The following is a 22,494-nucleotide window of genomic DNA, read 5'->3' on the forward strand; positions in this document are numbered from 1 at the left end:
ACTGATCACATTCTCCTTAATGTCCACCTTTCTCTTAGTAATGGATGGTTCTCTGCCTACCTCCCTGAAACACATCATCAGCAATGCAGAATACTATGGCCCATCACTTTTCCTCCTAGGTAAGTGGAATTGATACTTGATTATGGAAAGCTGGAATAACCTGTATGTTTTCTATGCTTGCAAGATTTTACTATCCACATTTATCCACTGTGATTATGTGTCTTTTACTTAGTGATGAACTATAGAAAGGTCAGAATTTAGTTTAAAATATCCATTTCTTATTTTCTGTTTGGATGATCTATCCATAGCTGTCAATGATGTATTTAAGTCCCCTAGTATAATTGTGTTTTGGTCAATTTCTCCCTTTAGTTCTGTTAGTAGTTGCTTGGTATATTTCGGTGCTCCCTGATTGGGGGCATAAATATTTATGACTGTTATGTCTTCTTGTTGTATAGTCCCCTTTACCATTATGAAATGTCCAGCTTTGTCTCTTGTTATCTTTTTCACCCTGAAGTCTGTTTCACCTGATATCATTATGGCTACACCTGATTTTCTCTGGGTAGCATTTGCTTGGCATGTCAATTTCCACCCTTTCACTTTGAGTCTGTGCTTGTCCTTGTAGCTGAGATGTGTGTCTTGGACGCAGCATATGATTGGGTTTAGTTTTTTGATCCAATCTGCTACTCTGTGCCTTTTTTTTTTTTAAGTATACGTGCTGCCGAAGCGAGCACGACTCTGTGCCTTTTTTTTATTAGTGAGTTCAGTCCATTGACATTTAGGGTGATTATTGATATGTGAGGATTTCCTGTCATTCTATCTTTAGTTTTCTGGTAAGGCTGTGTCTCCATTGTTTCTTTGCCTTTTTGTTGTTATCTGTTATTTCTGTGTGGTGTTATTTTATGATATTTCCCTCTGTTTCTTCTTTTATTACAGTATATATTTCAGTTCTGGATATTTTTTGAGTGGTTACCCTTAAGTTTATGTAAAAGAAAGTTTGATATTTAGAGTATTCCATTTTCTTCAGCACGCTTACTTTCTCCATTCCCATATTCCGGTTCAGGCCTTTACTCTCCCCCTTCTTTCAATAGTTTGAATATTTGGTTCCACTCCCTCCTGGCTTATAGAGTTTCTGCTGAAAAATCTGATGATAATCTAATGGGCTCTCCTTTGTAGGTTACCGTCTTCTTTTTCCTGGCTGCCATGAGGATTCTTTCTTTGTCGTTGATTTTAGACAGCTTCAATACAATATGCCTTGGAGAAGGCCTGTTGGGATTGAGGTAATTAGGTGTTCTATTTGCTTCTTGGATTTGAGGATCCAGTTCTGTCCACAAGTTTGGGAAGTTCTCATCAACAATTTGTTTGAATATATTCTCTGTTCCCTCTTCTCTTTCTTCTCCTGGTATGCCCATTATTCTTGTATTGCTCTTTCTGATGGAGTCAGAAAGTTCTTGTAGAGTTCTTTCATTTCTTTAAAGTCTCAAGTCTCTTTCTTCTTCCATCCGTGTAATTTCCAGCTTTCTATCTTTGATGTCACTGATTCTTTCCTCCATCTGGTCAACTCTACTACCTAAGCTGGTTATTTCATTCTTGATTTCTTGTACTGAGTTCTTAATCTCCAGAAATTCCATTTGGTTCTTCTTTAAAATTTCAATCTCTTTCATAAAATGCTCATATTTTTCTTTGTGTGTGTTTCTGAGTTCATCAAACTGCCTGTCTGTGTTTTCTTGCATCTCGTTGAGTTTTTTAAGCACTGAAATCTTGAATTCTCTGTCATTTAAGTCACATATTTCCATATCTTGAAGTTCCTTTTCTGGAGACTTTTTAATTTCTTTCTGAGCTGTCTTGTTGCCTTGGTTATTCATGGCAATTACTGATTTATTATTTCTCTTCCTAGACATCTACAGGAGTGGTTCTGCAACAGGTTGATAGGAAGAGGTCTTTCGTTTGTTTTCCATTACTTGTTGGTAGAATGTTTTATTTTCTCTCTGACTGCAGCTTTTTTTTTTCTCTCTCACACTGTAGTGCTATGTTTTCTCTGCACTATTCCAGCTTCTCACACAATGGGGGGATTCCCGGGGAAACGGGCTTCTCCTCTGTTAATAGTTCGCCTGGGTCACAGGGCGCCACGTCCCTGTGGGTGTGTGGAGAGCTTTTGAAGTTCCAAAGCTCTTTCTGCACCAGATTCGGAGCCCGTATGTTTCAGCAGTTCTGTTTACTCCTGCAGGGATCCGCCCAGACAGGTGGGGCCAGGGGCGGGGTGAGTTGTGAGAGGTGGCCCAGAGCAATGGCAGGGACCACCACCACAGCCAGTCCCGGTTCCACAGCTCCCTCCCCTTTTCTGGAACTAGTTGGGCTGCGAATCTGTGTCTGCGGTCCATAGTTCTCAGAACAGCAAAACTCCTGTCCTTTTGATCTGACACTGGTACTGTTCCGCTTCTAGCACCGGGCAGGTGGGGGCGCGGCCAGCTCTGGGAGGGGAGGGAGGGGGCGGCTAGTCTCAGTGTCTAAGGCTTTTGTTCTCTGCTTGGCAGTGAGGGCTTAAACCACCGTTTTCAGCCTTCTTCCCTCAGTCTTTTATCCGAGGTCTCTGCCGTGAGCGTTGGGTTCAGCTGTGTTATATGCTGCCCCCTCAGCCCTGTGGGCCGTAAGCGGAGCCCTAGCAGCCCGAGTTCTTCCCTCTCCCGCAGCTGCGGTAGTTCCGGATGCAGCGGGCTCCGAGCACTGAGCTAGGTCTGTGTCCTGCGCCCGCGTGTCCCTGTCTCCGCACTTCTCCCTTCCCTTATCCCCTGCTCCTGCGATTCGCCCACCTTTAGGTGAATTTAGTAGTGGGCCTCTTTGTCTTGCCTATCTGTTGTGCATGGAGTCCTTTGTGGAGTTGTAGTTGTTCTATTAGTTGTGAATTCTAGGGGAGCTTTACAGAGGCTCACCTCACGCCCTCATTTTCATGACGTCTTCTCCTGTTTTACTTTTTTATATGCAATTGTAAATGCGACTGTTTTCTTAATTTCTCTTTCTGATAGTTTGTTATTGGTGTACAAAAATGCAACTGATTTCTGAATATTAATTTTGTATCCTGCTACTTTACTAAATTGATTTTTCAGTTCGAGTAGTTTTTTGGTTGAAATGTTGGGTGTTCTCTATATATTGTATTATGTCATCCGCAAATAATGACAAGTTTGCTTCTTTTCCAATTTGTATGCCTTTTCTTTCTTTCTTTCTTTCTTCCTTCCTTCCTTCCTTCCTTCCTTCCTTCCTTCCTTCCTTCCTTCCTTCCTTCCTTCCTTCCTTCCTTCCCTTTCTTTCTTTGATTGCTATGGCTAAAACTTCCAGTATTATGGTGAATAAAGTGGTGAAAATGGGCATCCTTGTCTTCATTCTGATCTTAAGGAAAATGTTTTTAGCTTTTCCACTTTGAGTGTGATATTAGCTGTGGGTTTGTCATATATGGCCTTTATTATGTTGAGATACGTTCCCTCTGTTCCCACTTTCCTCAGAGTTTTTATTATAAATGGATGTTGGATTTTGTCAAATGCTTTTTTCTGCATCTATTGATATGACCATGTGATTTTTAAATTTCATTTTGTTTATGTGGTATCACATTGATTTGTGGATATTGAACCAACTTTGCATACCAGGAATGAATCCCAGTTGATCGTGGAGTGCAATCTTTTAATCGTATTGCTGAATTTGGTGTGTTAATATGTTCTTTAGGAATTTTGCATCTGTGTTCACTAGGGATATCAGCCTGTAGTTTGCTTTTTTGTAATGTCTTTGTCTTTGTTGATAGTAGGGTAATGGTGCCTTCGTAAAATGAGCTTGGGAGCCTTCCTTCCTCTTGGATTTTTTGAAATATTTTAAGGAAAATGGGTGTTAATTAATTCTTTTTGAATGTTTGGTACAATTCACCTGGTAACTGTTTTGTATTTCTGTGATTTGTATTGTCACTTCTCTTTCATTTCTGATTTTATTTCGGTCCTCTTAATGAGTCTGGTTAAAGATTTGTCAATTTTGTTTATCATTTAAAATAAAACCCTGCTTGGTTTCATTGATGTGTGTGTGTATATATATATATATATACATATATATATATATATATATATATATATATATATATGCCTCTATTTCATTGATTTCTCCTCTGATCTTTATTATTTCCTATCTTGTACTCTCTTTGGGCTTTGTTTCCTGTTCTTTTTCCAGTTCCCTTAGTTGTAAGCTTAAACTGTTGAGAATTTTCTTATTTCTTGAGGTAGGTCCGCACTGTTAAGAATTTACCTTTTAGGACCGGTTTCACTGTGTCCCATAGATTTTTGGGTCGTTGTGTTTTCATTTTCATTTGTCTCAGGTATCCTTTGATTTTTTTTTCCTTGATCTTATTGTTGACCCATTCATTATATAGTATCATGTTATTTAGTCTCCATGTGTTTGTGTTTTTCAGTTTTTTTATTGTAATTGATTTCTAGTTACATTCTATCGTGGTTAGAGAGAGCACTTGATGTGATTTCAGTCTTCTTAAATGTATTGAGACTTGTTTTGTGGCTTAACATGTCGTCTGTCTTGGAAAGTGATCCATGTGCCCTTGAAAAGAATGTACATTCTGGCTCTTTGGGATGAAATGCTCTAATAATATCAATTAAATCCATCTGGTCTAGTGTGTCATTTGTGGCCGCTGTTTCCTTGTTAATTTTCTGTCTGGAAGACCTGTCCATTGGTGTCAGTGGGGTGTCAAAGTCCCCTATTCTGATTGTGTTCCTGTTGATTTCTGCCTTTGTGTCAGTCAACATTCGTTTTATATATTTAGGTGCTCCTATGTTGGGTGCATAGATGTTTACTAGGGTTATGCCCTCTTGGATTCATCCCTTTATTATTACATGATGTCCTTTGTCTCTTATTACAGTATTCATGTTAAAGTGTATTTTGTCCAGTATCAGTATTGCTACCCCAACTTTCTTCTCTTTTCCATTTGTGTGAAATAGGTTTTTTTCATCCCTTTATTTTTCGTCTGTCTGTCTTTCGATGTGAGGTGGGTCTCTTGTAGACAGCATATGCATGGATCCTATTTTCTTATCCATTCAGCTATCTTCTGTCTTTTGATTGGAGTATTTAATCAGTTTACATTTAAAGTGATTATTGATGGGTACGTAGTTATTGCCATTTTATTATTTATATTTTTGATCTTCGTTTGTTTGCTTTCTCCTTTTTTTTGCTTAGAGAAATCTTTTTAACATTTTTTGTAATACTGGCTATTTGGTAATGAATTCCTTTAGTTTTTTCTTGTCTGGGAAACTGTTTATCTCGCCTTCAGTTTGAAATGATAGCCTTGCTGGATAGAGTAGTCTCGAAAAGTAGGCCCTCGTTTTTCATTATTTTGAATATTTCCTGCTACTTCCTTCTGGCCTGCAAAGTTTCTGTTGAGAAATCAGCTGATAATCTTAATGGGAGCTCCGTTTTAAGTGACTAGTTGTCTTCCTCTTGCTGCTTTTAGCATTCTGTCTTTAACCTTTGTCATTTTAACTATTATGTGTCTTGGTGTGGGCCTGTTTGGGTTCATCTTGTTTGGGACTCTGTACTTCCTGGGCTTTTATGTCTATTTCTTTCATCAGGTTAGGGAAAGTTTCAGTAATCATTTCTTCAAATAGGTTCTTGGTCTCTTGCTCCCTCTCTTCTTTTTCTGGTACTCCCATGATACAAATGTTGTTAGGCTTGTTGTTGTCCAACAGGTCCCTTAAACTGCCTTCTTTGTTTTTGTTTATTCTTTTTTCTTTTTGTTGTTCCAGTTGGGTGTTTTCTGCTTCCTTGCATTCTAAATCGTTGATTCTGTCTTCTGCTTCATCTAATCTGTTGATTACTTCTGTTGTATTCTTCATTTTAGTTAATTGTATTCTTTATTTCTGACTGGCTGTGATTTCATAGTTTCTATGTCCTTCTCTATGCTGGCTATCTCTTTGTTGAAATTCTCACAAAGTTCCTTAAACATTCTTATAACCAGTGTGAAATTTTGTCTCTGGTAGGTTGGTTGCCTCCATTTCATTTAATTCTGTTTCTGGAGGTTTCTCCTGCTCTTTTGTGACATGTGTTTTTGTTGCCTCATTCTGACTGCCTCTCTGTGTTTGCTTTTATGTTTAAATAGATTCCCTGTGTCTCTCAGTCTTTGATGGGTGGCCTTATGTAGTAGTATGTGTCCTGTGTGGTCCAGTGGCATGTTCTTCCTGATCACCTATGTGTGTGTTCCAACAGTGTCCCTTGAGTGTGTTGTGTATAGTCTCCTGTTTAGTTAAGCCTTGATTATTTTTGGAATGTCAGTGGGTGGGATTGACTCAGACTGACTGTGAGGATTGGCTACACCAACTGTGTATGAGCTGCTGTGCGTGGGCTGTCCCCTCAGGGGAATTCGGCCATTTCGACCATGTGGGCTCTTGTGCCTGTTGAGACCATCTTTTGGGTGTGCTACTTGTGGGGCTAACCTGGTAGTGATCTCGTGTGGTCTGAAGCTGGCCTCTGCTTATGTTGTTTCTCATGTCTCTTGGGAGGGGCTCCCATGCAGGCTGATTTCAGTTGCTGCCTATGACTGTCCCCTGCTACCTGGTAGGAGCTACAAAGGTATATGTGGTTGGCTGCTGCCTCTGCTGGACCTGGAGCTGTGTGGGGGTGGCCTCACTGTGAACCAAGGCCAGGTGCCACAAGTGGTGAGCCTGGGGCAGCTTTGCAAAAGGCTCAGGGTTCCCTAGGCCTGTTGAAAGAGCCTCCTGTGAATGTGGGCCTCAGGCAGTGCAGCAACTAGCTCAGCAGGGCAGTGTCCCAGGGAGTTGCGAGTTGTGGCCATTGGTTTTTATACTGTTAATGTAAATTCAGTTCTTGAGCCAATGCCTGGCCTGCAACCACTTTGCAAAACACCCTGAGAACACCCCAGCCAGCCACCCTACCCTCGCCTTAGGCTCACAGATTCATAAGAGCTGCAAAAATTATGCTACAGCACAAGTCGTGGCTCATTGCCCACCACCAAAAGTTCCCCAGGCAGCTGGGTGCTGTCTGATGCTTTAAAACGCTTCTGCAGCTTGTAGAGCAGGGCTGCTGCCCAGGCTCTGAGAGTATCCCCATCAGTGCAGCTCTAGGTGGCCCAGGAGGGGACCCAGGGCATCACCCAGGTGGTGCCTGTGTGGATTTTCCCAGACCAATGCTGTCTCAGATTTGGCCCTTTGGTGGAGTGTTGATATAGAAAAGATGGCATGCTCTTGTAGGCTACACATGAGGCAGGCTTCAAACAGGGACAATGACTGCTGTCCCTCCAGCCCTGGCCTAGAAGCCACACGACTCTCTTTCTTATTATGTTTCTGGCACCTCTTGAGTTGCAACCCCTCCACCGGAGAACGAAGTGTTAGCAAGCGAGTGAGTCTGTGTGTGGTGTTCGGGTTTCCAGCCCGCTTCCATCTCACCGGGACGGACGGACAAAGTCCTCGCTGATTTTCACCGCCAGATGTTATGGGAACTCCTCTTCCCAGCACAAGCCCCTGGGACCTCTCTCTCTTCTGGGGCGGCCTCCACTACCAAGGTGTCCCTCCCGGTTTTTAACCACTATCTGTGGGTTTGGGATCAGCCTGTTCACATTCCCGCCCCTCCTGCCAGTCTCGATGTGGCCTTTCCTTTCTATCCTCAATTATAGGGGCTCTGTTCAGCTAGTGTTTAGATGATTCTTGAGGTTGATTTTTTTATAATTTATTTGTAATTTAGTTGTGATCTTGGGATGCAGTAGGCACAGCATTTTCCTAATCTGGCATCTTGGATCCACTCCCCTAGTTGCATTTTGTTAGGATATTATATAACTGAAAATGCTGAGTGAGAGTTCAGGATAACTGAGAAAGTGGGCAAAAGAGACCCTGTAGGGAGACCATTGTCCGTTTTGTAAGTTTCAGTCAGCATCCTTGAGTAAGGCATTATGTCTCACTATTAGGCCTACTGTCTGCTGATCATAAGACAGATTGGAAGCTCCAAGTGATGCTTTGTTTTTACAGCCCATGCCCAGACTGAATGAACAGTAAAATGTGTCCGCCAGTCAGTCAGTGTGATCTGGAAGCCCAAAGGGAACGAACATTTAGTGAGGCGTATAATAGTGGTGTTGGCAGTAGCATGGCAGGAAGGATAAACCCAGAGCGGTCCTGTATCACAGTAAGTCTTTGTGAGGGCAAAGCAGTTTGCACCAGCTGATTGGGGGCAGTCACTCTATAAAATGAATTTACCAGTTGGAGAAAGGGTGTTCGCCCCTTTGTATACATTCCTGTTGGCCATGGTGCCAGTGGCAGGACGGGGCGCAAAGATTATGTGAGTTTGGGCTTTGGCTGGTAGCCTGGGGATGCCATGACATGTAGCCTTAATTTTAAGGGTCCAGGGACTGCGGTGACTGGAGATCTCGTGAACTTGTTGAGCCAAGGGCAGGGAGTAATAGCTCAGCTTATATGCAAAGTGTGAGCAATTTAATCAGCTATGACATAAAAATGAACTTCCTGTGTGATGGCCTTGGCATGAATTGAAACATTAGAGACTTGAACTGGAATACGTGGAAGGCTTCATAGGACACGATTCTGAATATGGTAACTGTTTTCAGCCCATTGACCAGAAAAAAAGGAATGAGGCCATTAGCTACTACCCAGGAGTCTATAAAAATATGAACAATAGACATGCTTTTGTTGGGGTTTCCTCCGATGCCAAATGACTGCAGTCAGCTCGCAAGTTGGGCTGACTCTTGAGTCCCATCCTTTATCAGGAGTGACCTGGTCATGGGGTGGACAGCAGCAACTTTCCAGCAGGCTGCATCACATGTGATTGGTGTACTGCCATCTGTAATATAAACAGATTCCCTTTCTACCGGATTTCCTATTCAATGAAGATATGTCCCTATGCTTTTGTGTCCTATTCCAGGTACTCTGAATAGTCTTGAAAACCAAGATCACTTGGTTAGGTAAACTACCTTCAAGATAAAAGCCTGAAGCACTACTGAATTCCCACTTTCACTTAGTTTGGATCTTTAACTATACTTTGTATATTCTTCCCATTTTAAAAGATATTTCAAGTATTTAATCCAGCTTTTAATTATTTTCAGCAGAATGTTTTATTATAATACTGTGCTTTTCTGTCTTGTAAGAGGAACTTTATCCATTGACATTTTTGTGATCTGTGATAGGTTTTACATTTTCCTAAATTTTTGTGTTTAATGTTAATGTTTTTTCATATCCTGAATCTTACATTAATTTTCTTACTTTTTTTGTAATAGTTATCCTTATTTTGTTTTATTGACATCTAAACCTAAAATTTCTTACCCTGTCTTCTGCCAAACTGGACAAGGTAAGACTTTCAGCCTGCATTTGCTTCACTTCTTTCTTACCATTTTCCTTCTTTTCTTTTTTTAGTAACCCTTGACTTCCCTTCTCTGCTTCATTATTTAATTTTGTTAGAGTACATCTTTGGGTAATTCTTAACGTGTTAAACTTTTTTCTTCCAGGATTTTGTGAATGTTTCTCTATTGTCTTCTAGTGTTATATATTGTAGATAACCGTGATGTTCAACTGGTTCTCGTTCCTTTGTAGGCAGCTTCATTTTCTCTTTACCCTTGGAGCACACAAATTTCACCAGGATGTTTTTAGTTGTAATTCTTTTCAGTGTTCCCTCATAGAACTTGGTTACTTAGGCCATTTTTAAAATCTGGATATTTTTTTCTGCTTCAGAAGTATTTCTTTGGTTCTGTTTCATTTACATCTGCTCTCCCAGAAACCCTGTTGTATAGCTGGTAAGCCTACCGTATTAATCTCGTGTCACTTACTTTCTGAGAGAATTTCTCTGTATAATCTTTCAAGATGCCTATTGGATCATTGGACTCTTTATTTTTTACAAACATTTTTAAGAGATCCTTTGTCTTAACAAATTATTTCTGTTTTATGGGTTTTGTAGATTCTAGAATTTTATTTTAACCAATGTTTTAAAGAGTTTGTCTTTATTACTTAACTCTCAGTAGTCAGTTGCCTGGTTCCATCTGGAGATGATTGGTTTGTGTGTATGTTTCCTTTTTAAATTCTAATTCTTGGTCATCTGTTAATTTTAAAAAAGGGTTTAAATTGTCCCTTTGCACTGTAGCATTACGACATAGCATTAGAGTTAGACCTCTGTTAAGTAAGAGATTTGATGTCTTTGTAACCTCTGTTAGAACACTAATTTTAGTTTATGAATACTCCATTTTAGTAACCCCTTAGAATTCAGACATTTATACAAATGAAAGTCTATGGAAGGGTCTGTCATATACTGTTAGGAACCCAAAAATAGGACTTAAATTTTCCATAAGTTTATAGCCTATCAGAAATCCCCAAAGCCATTGACAACTGTTGGTCCCCAATATTTGTCACATATCCGCCATTTCAGTGGCATTTGGAATTGATAAGAGGTTCTCTATTGACTCTCTTGAACTGAAAATCCTCTGGTTTCTTTTAGATCTCAAGACATCACTGTTGTGAGTTTGTTTTATACATGGTTTATGGATATATAAGTGTGTACCTTCTTTGTCAGATTTTAAAATCAAACTTTAAAAATCTCATAAAGTGAGTCGAAAAACCTGTCTTCATTGCTCCTGGAAAGTTTAATAACACTCGCATCTTGAATTGTTGGTTGGTGCCTTCCTGCTACTTACTGTTTTTTACTTTTAAAAATTCTTGTGGTTGATGGTCTAATCTGCTTTGCTATCATTTCTCAATAGTGGATTTTTATGACATTTTCTTACAAAAACATTTCATTTCAGTTGGTAGCATACAGTTTGTAAAATAATTTAAGTCTCCTATTTTCATTAATGATATATATTCTCTTTTATTTGATTTCCCACGAGTTTTTAAGCTTTCTCAGTCTTTTCAGAGGGCTAGTTATTGGTTTTAATTATTCTTGCTTTTTTTTAGTTAGTGAACTAAGTTCTACTTTTTTCTGTTAATTCTAGCTTCTCTTTTAGTTACTTTTAAATGAACACATTAATGCTGTACTATTTCCTCTTGAGTAGAGTTTTAGCCATGTTCTAGAAACATTGATACCGTATTTCCCCGAAAATAAGACCGGGTCTTATATTAATTTGTGCTCCAAAAGATGCATTAGAGCTTATTTTCAGGGGATGTTTCAGTTTTTCATGTACAGCAATCTACATATATTCATGTACAAAAATCTACTTTTATTCATTTATTTATGTACAGAAATCTACATGTATTCAAATACAGTCACGTCATCTTCTGGAACATCGTTATAACTCTCCAAACCCCGAATTCCGGTTTGAATTTCTTACGACTCCATTTCCTTTAGAACCATTGGTCCCAATCTCTCATGTCCAGCAATAGAGCTCTCCTTCTATGAGCACTTCTTGTCCGTGTAGCCTGCTCGGAGTGCATTGGCAACACAGCTGTCAGTGATTTTAGCCCATGAATTCTTCACCCATTACGACCTCTTGCAGGCTACACTTCACAACGTTTCCACGCTGATTTCTCCCCCATTTTATTTTCAATGTAGTCATTGATTTCTAGACGCAAGTGGTCCTTGAATGGCTTGTTTATTGCAATACCGAGAGTCTGGAGATAGGCAGTGATTCCTGTGGGAATCATTATTTGATCTATTCTTCTCTCTGCGAGGGAGTTCTTCATGTCTTTAGTGCGGTGAGTGCTGGCTGAATCCCAGACCAGCGGACCTCTTTGGCCACCTCGCCAAACAAGTGGCAGCATTAAATTGAGCCACTTCCTTATAACTGCTTGTGTGCACCAGGCTTTTTCGATTTCAAGAACATAAATGCCTGAATCACGTTCAACCTTATCTTTCTTACCCTTAGTGATAATTAGAGGTGGTGCTTTCTTTCCCTCCAGACAAATTGCCAAAATACAGGTAACGTGCACTTTCGTAACCAGTGGAGGGAATGTAGATTAGCGAGTCACCCCTCTGATCAATTGTTGCTTGAGATCCTTGGCCCATAAACACTGCAGTTTCATCCATAGCAATCATGTTGGAGAGTTAGTATTTAGAAAAGTCGGTGCCATCAACAAAGGACTGGAATGCAAGTGTACGTTTAATAACTTCAGTATCTTCCAGCTTGAACAGTGTTGTCGTCTTACAGACAGTTCATATCGCTGAAGGAATCCATCCAGCCAGTGTTGTGATGCTTTGAATTCTTCTGGGGATATTTCTAACTGGTGCCATTGCAAGGGCAAATGCTTGACTATCAGCCCTGCGCACAACCAAAGCCTTTGCTCTCCTGTCAGCAATCCATTCACAGATGATGTCTTCCAGCTCAGGAAATAATGATTGCCAACCTGATCCACACTTGTGCTTCTTAGCATTTCCCTCGTCCACCTGTTGACTGAGGTTAACATACTCTGCTCACCATTTGCAGACCATTCGGAGATCCACCTTCTTTTTGCAGAAAGTCGCAAGATTCATGCCTGGGGAATCCTCCACGATTCCTTTCTTGTACTCAACAGAATAGCTCTTTCTTTTTGCACTCATCTTGTCTGGGGGTCAAAATGTCTTTGAATCTACCATTAAATTAAGTGTTAATTGAAGACTTACAAGACAGGAATGGCAACAAAAAATGATGACAGTTAACAATGATGGTCCACACAAAAGTGATGAAAAATTGCAGACAGCAAAATTCAGAAAATGTTTCTTCATTTCACATGAGTGCGTTAAGTACGTACGTTACAACACACGACACATTGAATTATGCCGATTCATATTAGACACAACCACATCCGTTTGTTAGCAGGTGTGCACGTTATTCATGCCTTGTGTCTGTACTCTGATTGGTCATTGGTAAGTCTCGAGTTCATGTGTTTACATAGGCGTTTACCTCTCGTCCAAAGGCCCCTGCTTGGGTATTTACAAATACTTAATTATAATTTATATTATTTATTTTAAGTATTAATGTCAATATTATTTAGTTGTATTTAGTTATGTATTAATAATATTATTTTATAATTCAATACATCCATCGTGTGGCAACGGACGTATTAAATGCGTCTGTCTGGATGACGATCTTAACGGGCTTATTTTGGGGGTAGGTTTTATATTACGAGCATCCTGAAAAATCATGCTAGGGCTTATTTTCTGGTTATGTCTTATTTTGGGGGAAATACAGTAGTAGTCTTTACGGCACATTTCTAATTTGTCAAAAAATGGTCCGATTAATACCTAAGGACTCCTAAAAATTCTGATGATAGTTTTAAATTGTTGAAAAGGCTTTTTAAGAATACATTTTGTTCATTTTCATCAGTTTATGTTCACTTTCACCCAGCAAACCACCCCCACTTCAACTTAGATTTTTTTCTGGGTAAGCTGACGAAAAGGCATGTGTGTTCAGGTTTATCAATTGTCACATTTGTGGACTGGTTTTTATATATATGGTGGTACATGTACTCAGTGGAATGGTATGCAGCCATTCAAATCGAATGAGTTGTAGTGATGGAAAGATAAAGGAGACTGTATGATATATATTACAGTTGGGGGAAAAACAAGTTACATAACAATATAACCTCATTGGAACAAACATATGCCTTATAAAATCCTGCTTTTTAGTTTATTACACATTTTTAAACAAAATTTTACATATTTAGCGTGTACAACATGATCTGATACAGATAGTGAAATGATTTCTGTAGTCAAGGTAATTAACTTGTCTCCTCACGTAGTTACCTTTTTTTACGTGATGAGAGCACCTGACATCTAATCTCTTAGTTTATTTCCAGTATTCAGTACAGTATTGTTAACTATAGTTGTCATGCCTCTGCATTGCTGATAAAAATCTTGAGGGTTAGTCACTAAATTTTTAATAATAGTTAATCTCTGATGAGCATTATTGTGAACTTTTCATGGCAAGCACAAGTGTTTAAATTGTACCTTTAGTATGTTTGGTTTTTAAGCCTTTAGAGTTTTTCTTTTTATACTTATGAAGAATCTCAGTTTTTCATATTTCTCTCTCTTTTAGCTACTGAAGTGGTGACTGTGTTTGTATTTCAAGAACCATCACTGCTGTCCTCACTGCAAGATAATGGATTGACAGATGTCATGCTGCATGCACTGCTTATCAAAGATGTGAGTCCTTTCTGCTGCTCTGTAAAGTATGCTCCATGTATACCCCTCCCCAGAAAATCAATCAATCTCTCTCTCTCTTTCTCTCTCTCTCTCTCTCTCTCTCTCTCTCTCTCTGTCTGTCTCTCTCTCTCTCTCTCTCTCTGCAGTCTTATGGCATTCAAATTCTACCTCTTCTATTTGTAGTATTGAAACTAACTGGGGCATGATTGTTCAAGATCCCTTTTCTCTCTGTGATATCCTTAGCCAACGTTTCTTATCATCCACACATCTACACCTGAATTCTTTTAGATGTCTTCAGACTCAGTTTTCTCTCTAGGTTCCTGCTACCCGTGAAGTCCTTGGTTCCCTCCCAAATGTCTTCAGTGCACTCTGCTTGAATGCACGAGGTCTTCAGTCATTTGTACAGTGTCAGCCTTTTGAACGTCTCTTCAAAGTTCTTCTGTCTCCAGATTACCTCCCAGCCATGCGGAGGAGGAGGAGTTCTGATCCCCTTGGTAAGTCACCAGGATTTATCTTAAAATAATCGGTTTGCTGTTGTGCCAAGATTTTAGATGATTAACAAGTTACCAGTTAGCAAGGAAATCCTTCCTCGACCTCACATCATTTCTCTGGCTTGGTGTGCTAAGCTTAATGGGAATTATCACCATAAATTGACTTGTAGGTAGAAAAGAATACTTCATCTTTAGCCTCTGCACATAATATTTCCATACTTCTCAGCAGTTCACTGTTAAATGTGCTGTCGTGGTGCTGGTGAGAAATGAGCTTTAGACGGTAGCAGCAGATTTCTAGGTCCACCACCTAGTCTAATCAAGAGGAGATATGGAAGTCCCAAGGTATTGATTCTCCTAATCTTCTGCTCTAACATCCAAGTGCCTAAGATAGTCACAAATGAATAGAGTTCGCTCTGAGTGTATTGGAGACCAGATCGTTGAAGAACAGGAACAAGGTAGGGCTCCAAAAAGAATCCAATTTTCAAAAATGTGCTTCATGCTTTCAGCCTCCTCTGCAGCATTCTAACCAGTATCGTTGTTTACTGGTGCAGCCAGAGGGTTAATGGTTTGTGCTTCTTTGTTTTCTCTTCAATCTGCCATAGTAGTTCAGACCTTGACAGTACAGATTGCCTGGACAGACTGCAGCATACATGGTTACTTTAAAATGTTTACTAGACTGGTAAAGTTTTCCTTCTTCCTCCCCAGAGATTTGGTTGCCGAGGTTGGTGTGAATTCATTCAAGAAAGCACAACATTGGAAAATGTGCGACCAGCTCAGTTTCTTCTTCCTTATATTGGCATAGAAAATAACACACGCTCTATTTTCTTTGGTCTAACAGTTTTTTGTTTGTTTGTTTTTGCTTTAAGGGGATACTGCATCCAACCTGGGGAGTGCTGTTGATGAGCTCATGAGGCATCAGCCCACGCTCAAAACAGACGCAACTACTGCGATCATCAAGGTAGGAAGTGATGAGATTGTGACCACGGGCGTGAGAGCAGTGAATGGGGAGATTTTAGAAAAAGGCTTGACCTACTGGAGGTCATTTGGATTCTTGGGCAGTGCCTATAAGAGGATTCTGTCTGTCTGATTTTTCTCCATGTGCTTGGTTTGGTCCTTTGTCCATCCCCCCAGAAAGTCACTTAAGTATTGCTTTGTTATATAGGATGTTAACAAGTTGCCACAGCTTAGCTTCTGTTTGTAAAAGCATATTACCCTTTGTAATCTTTGTTTCTTGATTATTTTTCACATTTACTAGCCCTGTCAGTTGCCTAGTAGGGTTGTTGAAAATAGTATGAACTCAATGGGGCTTGACGAATTAGGACATGGAGTCAGATCAATCGCTTTATAGCCATGTGACCCTGAACAAGTTATTTATTTCCGTTGTTTATAAAATGGGGTCAATGACTACCTTTCAGGAATGGTGTATATAACATGTGTACAGTGTTTTGGTACTTCTACCTATAGCACATAGAAAATAGTCCAAAAATGTTAGTCACCCCTCCCCATTCCATAATTCCTAATAAGTAATCTTATTTCCTGTGCCTTTCAGTTACTTGAAGAAATCTGTAATCTTGGGAAAGACCCTAAATACATCTGTCAGAAGCCATCAATCCAGAAGGCAGATGGCAGTGCCACTGCTCCTCCTCCAAGGTCTAATCATGCTGCAGAAGAGGCCTCTAGTGAGGATGAGGAAGAAGAGGAAGTACAGGCCATGCAGAGCTTTAATTCCACCCAGCAGAATGAAACCGAGCCTAATCAGCAGTAAGTGTTTGCAAGAAAGGGTCACTAGCTTTGTGATCTTGGGCATGGCATTTTCATCTGTAAATGTGAGGGAGTTGGATTCGATCATTAGCGTTCACGTGGCCCTAAGAGTCCATAGGGTTTTTCTTCTTTGACCCTTGTGCTTTGGCATTTAATTGTATTGGTTACCTTAGCAAGCTATCTTTCTTAAAAGTTCGTGAAATTGAATCAGAATCAGTATGTCAAGGTGATGGGCTTTCCTCAGAAGACTTGTTTACATTTTCCTTTGTTGGTGTGGTATCATTGGCTGCTTGACTGTTTCCATAAGTGAGCACATGTGCAACACTTTGCACTTCTGAAGCCTGTCTCTTAAATAAAAGTCCTTAAGACATACAGGGATTTGTTGTGTTTTTTTCACGTTTGTTTTTGTTTGATTACTATATTCTGATGAATCCTGACGGCTTTGGAATGTACTATATGGTTTTAAGAAGGCACAGAAGATTTTCTTATTTTTATTTGAGGTTACTTCTATATAAAAATTGACACCTGGATGGTGACATGGGGTTGGGGGTGGGCTTAAAGACTGCTGGCTGGTAGTGGATAGTCCACCTGACGATTGTAGCTATAACTCTTACCTTCATGCTAGAGGGTGTGATCCCTCTGGACAGTTATGCATTCACTCATTTAATACGCTCCTGGCGTATAGATAAGTAGTTCTGAGAGAAACATGAGCATTTTACGCGTGGATATGAATGGATTTGAACTTGGGACTTAAGAGAAGATTATGGTGGAATAGACAGCAAAAGCAAAGGTCTGGACTCCAAAACCGATATGCACTTCTGGAACTCGAGGAAGTGTTGAGCCTGCTGGTATGAGTTTCTTTGGAAGAGAGACATTAACTGCTAAGTACATTGCTTTGTGGAGCAGACATCTTACCTTGTCTGAGTAGGCGACCCTGCCTTCATTCTAGCAGCATCTTCTGTTTTGATCAAAATGTTCTATTTCTGGAAGAGGAAGATACCCTGAAAGAAAGCAAAACTATTTACATATGAGTCAGAATCTTAGTGTCATACCCTTGATTGTCAGCCACCCTGCTGAGATAGGGTTCCCTTTTCTGCCAATAAACAAGGTAAAGATTTCTTAAACCTGGGTGGTGGTAGTTTTGAGTCAAGCTATGTGCATTCATCTGCATATAACTTCTTTTCTACCTGGACGTCTTACAGATATCTTAGATCTAGTGTGCCCAGATTTCAAGCTGTCATGGTATATTGACATTTTCTCAAGCCCTTGTATTTCTTCACTCTCCGTGATTTTCTTGAGATATCATGTGTCACTATGTTCTATCCATATTTATCCTCCATCCCCAAAGTACCTTATCTCCTTTTCCATCTACCACATTCTTGCAAGGCCAGCTCAAATGCTCCTTCTTTTTCTTTTCCTTTTTTTTTTTTTTTTTGAAGAATTTTTATAAAAGTTTGAGCCAAAACTGATGACCTATTCTGGGGAGCCAGATCTCAAGTGCTCCAAATGTCTCATTCTTAAAGGAGCTTTTCCTTTTACCTCCAAATACGAAGTCGATCATTTGTGTTCTCCTGACAGTTTTGTCAGAATTATTCATATATTCTAATGGCTTCCCCGCACTAATCCGTATGTTCCTTCGGGGCAGCGACAATGTCTCATTCAACACTGTATCTCAACCATTTCATATATTATAATCAGTCAATAAATGTTTAGTGCATTGGTGGAATGGATCGAGAGCCTTGGGATTAAGGATTCCCTGAGTCGTAAATGCCAAGAGAGAGCTAGCTGGCCCTAATGAAATATGAATGAGAATGAAGAGACAGTAAAAATCTAGGCCCACAGCATTAATACTCCACCACAGTGTTAGTCATATGTAGCTTCTAAGCTGCAAAGGACTCTAGTAGTTGATGTTCCACTTTATTGATGTTTTTCTATAGTCTGTGTGGCCTGGGTGTTCATCACGACCTCACATGACGTACCTGATAGTCTCACAAATGTTGGTACATATATACTTTTCCACTTCTGGCACCTTTAGAAGCCTATTAAGACTACATGGATTATTAGGGCTGGAAGGAAAAGCAAGAGACTGTCTAAACTCTACCTCCATTTTGAAAGTTACAGTATATATTGAGGGGTGAGAGATGAGGGTAAGGGGGAATCAAATAAAAAAAAAGAAAGTTACAATATATTAAAGGGAAAGTTTTTTTTATCTCCTTACCCCTGGCAGTTGTTGTGATGGGAGTTGCTATATAGTTTCTGCCAATATGGGAAGAGACTTAGAAAAATTTGCAGTATGTGCCACCCCTCTGCCCGAAAGTCTTGTTCGTACCCACCCCCCCAAACACAAAATTCTTCAGTGGGACTCCTGAACAAATTCTTGTCTCCCATGCCCTCGTCTGTTTTCCAGTGCTTTAAGTACACATGAGTAAATTTTTTCCAGTATTTTCTAGTAAGGTATAATTTCTACACAGTAAACTGCACAGATTTTAAGTTTTATATTTCCCTACCCTAAAATGAGGCAACTACTTATTCCTATCATCATAGAGTAAGTTTACCTATTCTAGAATGTCATATAAATGCAATAAATGGACTTTTATATGTGTATCATATCTGACATGCGTACTTTCTTGTATCTGGTTTCTGTTGCTCAACATGTTTTTGAGATGTGTTGCTGCATCTATCAGTGGGTTCCTTTTCATTGTTGAGTAGTGTTCCAGTGTGTGAATATACTACAGTGTTTATCCATTCTCCTGTTGATGGACTTTTTGAGTTTCATTTTTTCCAGGTTAAAACAGTGTTCTTTTATTTTTTTCCAAAATCTACAGCTGATATTTCAAAATGATATTTCTGTTTGATCTTGAGGTACATGGTTTTGTGCTGGACATTTGGAATAAAGAAATGTAGGCAGTATAGTCTATGCCACATACATGGAGTCCTGTTCTACATGCAGAGGCACTCGTCACAGCTGGCTCTAAGTACTTGCCTTTTGGCCTCTTCTGCCTTCTAAATTGTTTGATCTCAGCAAAACTGATAGTGCTGGGGATGAATATACTTGCCAGTAAGTAACCACTGGTTTTCGTTGGGACCACATAGTTTATTCTGTGGTTGATTCCATTTACTTTGCCTAACTTAACTCACGAGGAATTTGAAGGGTACGGGTTCTATAAATCCATGTGGTCTTAGGAACTTGAATAGCAGTTGTCCGGACTTCAGAGGCAGTGAATGCAGAGAAGCAGTTGCTCCCTGAATCATGGCCCACTGGGAGGGGTTCTTTCCCAAAAACAGCTGTTTCCTCAAGAGCTGAAGAAAGACCTGATTTCCCCCTACATCACACCCCCCCCCACCCACCCCCCCGCCAAGAAACACCAAGTGAGGTCTGTCACGCGGGAGACGCTGCTCGCTGTGCCATTTGTCGTGCACGGTATCAGGCGGGGTCTCTGCTCCCGCTCCCCACATAAGAACGCAGGACATGGTGAGGCCAAAAAGGAACACCCACGGAGCCATAGGTAGGGGACTCATACCACTACAGTCTCACTGGAGGCTGGATTCACACGATGTGCGTCACACGACGTGTGACCTGCTGTCCGCTTTTCTGCCAACTGACCGACTCCCCATTTGCTAGCTGCAATCCGCCTCTCTGCAATCCACAATCCGCACTCCGCCGCTTGCAGGCTCAGCCACCACCTTCTTGCTAGCCCCCATTTGCTGCTAGCGTAGCCACAGCAGTTATATTAGTGGCCAATGGCTCACTGGTTACAGCTGACGGCCAACTAGCCACAGCTGATGGCCATCCAATCACAGTTGATGGCCATTTACTACCTGAGCCAGCACTTTTCTATGTGAGGTCGAGAGCCTGGAAACTACACTCCTGGCTCTGTCCCCACACTCCACCCCTACAGGGTCTACCTCACAATCTACGCGACAAGCATCTTCCGCGAGGGGCCCTATGTGAGGAGCCTGGAGGTGAATGCAGTATCTTGGACACAGCCAGGGTTTGTCAGGGCACCACCAGTCCTTCTGGGCACAGCCAGACTTCCTGGGCTCAGGCAGTGTTCTCAGGGCACAGCCACTCGCTCTGGGCACAACCAGACTTCCTGGGTTTCTTAAGGTACCACTAGTCTCCCGGGCACAGCCAGGGCCTCTCAGGGCACTGCCACTCTCTGGGCCTCTCAGGGTACCGTGCTGGAACAACAGCGGCTCACATCAAGGTGCTTACATATTATCAATGGCCGCCAGTCAAGACACAAAAGCAAACATCTGCCAGTCCCACTACATGGTGGTATGTTCCCAAACAGTCAAACGGTCCATTAAATCAGGGATAGAAGGCAATTCTCCATAGTCCAGTCATATGCCAGGGCTGTCCTGGGGATGAGGGACGACCTTGACCTCACCCTCATCTCTCATGGAGGACTCAGCAAGTGTCTCCTCCTGGGACTACAAGTCCTGCATCCTGGCTGCCTCAGCAAGCACTTCTCAGCCCACAGGGCCACAACGACCTTCGCTTTCTCCGGCCTATGCTGGTTGGAGAACCGTCCACGTCTTCCCACCCCTCCACGGGGGTCCAGCTCTCCAGCAGCTGCTCCTCCTGGTCTTCCTGAGACTGAGCTTTCAAACGCACAAACTGCTCCACCATGCACTGGAGAGCTTTGGCCGGCACCGTACCCTGCTCGCTGTGCCATTTGTCGTGCGGGGTATCAGGCGGGGTCTCTGCTCCCGCACCCCACATAAGAACGCAGGACATGGTGAGGCCAAAAAGGAACACCCACGGAGCCATAGGTAGGGGAGTCATACCACTGGTCTCACTGGAGGCTGGATTCACACGACGTGCGACCTGCTGTCCGCTTTTCTGCCAACTGACCGACTCCCCATTTGCTAGCTGCAATCCGCCTCTCTGCAATCCACAATCCGCACTCTGCCGCTTGCAGGCTCAGCCACCACCTTCTTGCTAGCCCCCATTTGCTGCTAGCGTAGCCACAGCAGTTATATTAGTGGCCAATGGCTCACTGGTTACAGCTGACGGCCAACTAGCCACAGTTGACGGCCATCCGATCACAGTTGATGGCCATTTACCACCTGAGCCAGCACCTTTCCACGTGAGGCCACAAGCTTGGAAACTGCACTCCTGGCTCTGTCCCCAGAGGTCTGTTGTATTATACACTGCACTATGACAACTGGAATCCTCCTTTACTTCTCATTAAGGGCTTCTGCACCATAAATACACATAAAATTGACCAGAGTAAAATTGAGTTGGGAAATGTGTGCATGTTTTGGAGAGGGAGGAAGAGACAGGATGTTTTTAATTTGACAGTTAAGGTAAATTGTTTCATTCATCATAGGTATGCAGTCTTTTATTGTTTCAAAAATACTATGGGTCAAAGTTTCATTTAAGGTTAAGAATTGAGTGATGTTTTTCTTAAAACCAGTTGGTAGAGGGATTTGTAGTAGAGATAATTGATCATTTTTACTATTCGTATATGACCTCCTGAGCCTGGAAGCCAAAAAATGAGGGTAGGGAGAAAAGCGGTTAATGACCAAGTTTGTAGTCTGTTGGTTTTTTTCTCTCTTATTCTCCCCAGCTGCCATTTAGCAAATGAATGAAGTACTTGGGTCCCATTTTGTGCTATTGCCTTGGCTGTTTGCCATTATGTTTGGCTTCTACAAAGGTGTGTCACTGGGCTAGAGCCACACCTGTGCTCCTTAGCTGTAGAGATGGATCTCGGGGCTCTTTCCAAGGAGGTGAAATCCAGCTCGGGTAGGTAATGGTATGAGTAGCAGGGTAATGGTATGAGTAGCAGGGAACGCTGCAAATGTTGCATAGTCAAGGAAAGCTTTGGGAAAAAGAAAGAAGATATTAAATGCAGTTGACTTAAAAAAAGGGGGGGGGAAGCTTTGTGATTTTTTTCCCCCCCTTAATCATTTCACTCCTATCTTTTGGGTTCTTTATACAAAGCTCTTTCTGAAATTCTCTATTGGGCGTGTTCATCCTAGCTCTGTATATTTCATCAGTGGAGCCATTTGTGATGGTTTTCCACTGTTGTCTAGATTTTTCTGCCCAAATGTCCTTGTGCCTAGCAAACCTTTATTCACGTTTTCTCTTGCTCAGAGATGAAAATTATTAGATTTTTGCCAACTTTTTTTTTGCCTTCTCTTT

At 41.2% G+C, this 22,494-nt stretch overlaps 1 protein-coding gene across 13 annotated transcripts in view; it reads left to right on the forward strand.

Annotated features, from left to right (window-relative positions):
- Positions 1-22,494, forward strand: part of HUWE1 (HECT, UBA and WWE domain containing E3 ubiquitin protein ligase 1) — a 162,086-nt gene that overhangs the window by 69,474 nt on the left and 70,118 nt on the right. For all 13 annotated transcript variants that reach the window (XR_013992927.1, XR_013992928.1, XM_081042339.1 and 10 more), the window contains 5 exons: positions 39-119; positions 13,985-14,091; positions 14,408-14,585; positions 15,449-15,540; positions 16,132-16,343. Coding sequence is in view for 11 of the 13 variants with exons in the window: in XM_081042339.1 (XP_080898465.1) it covers positions 39-119; positions 13,985-14,091; positions 14,408-14,585; positions 15,449-15,540; positions 16,132-16,343 (670 nt within the window). In the remaining 2 variants the exon portion in view is untranslated. The remainder of the gene's footprint in view (positions 1-38; positions 120-13,984; positions 14,092-14,407; positions 14,586-15,448; positions 15,541-16,131; positions 16,344-22,494) is intronic.

Source organism: Rhinolophus hipposideros (assembly GCF_964194185.1).
Source record: "Rhinolophus hipposideros genome assembly, chromosome: X".
Lineage (NCBI taxonomy): Eukaryota > Metazoa > Chordata > Mammalia > Chiroptera > Rhinolophidae > Rhinolophus > Rhinolophus hipposideros.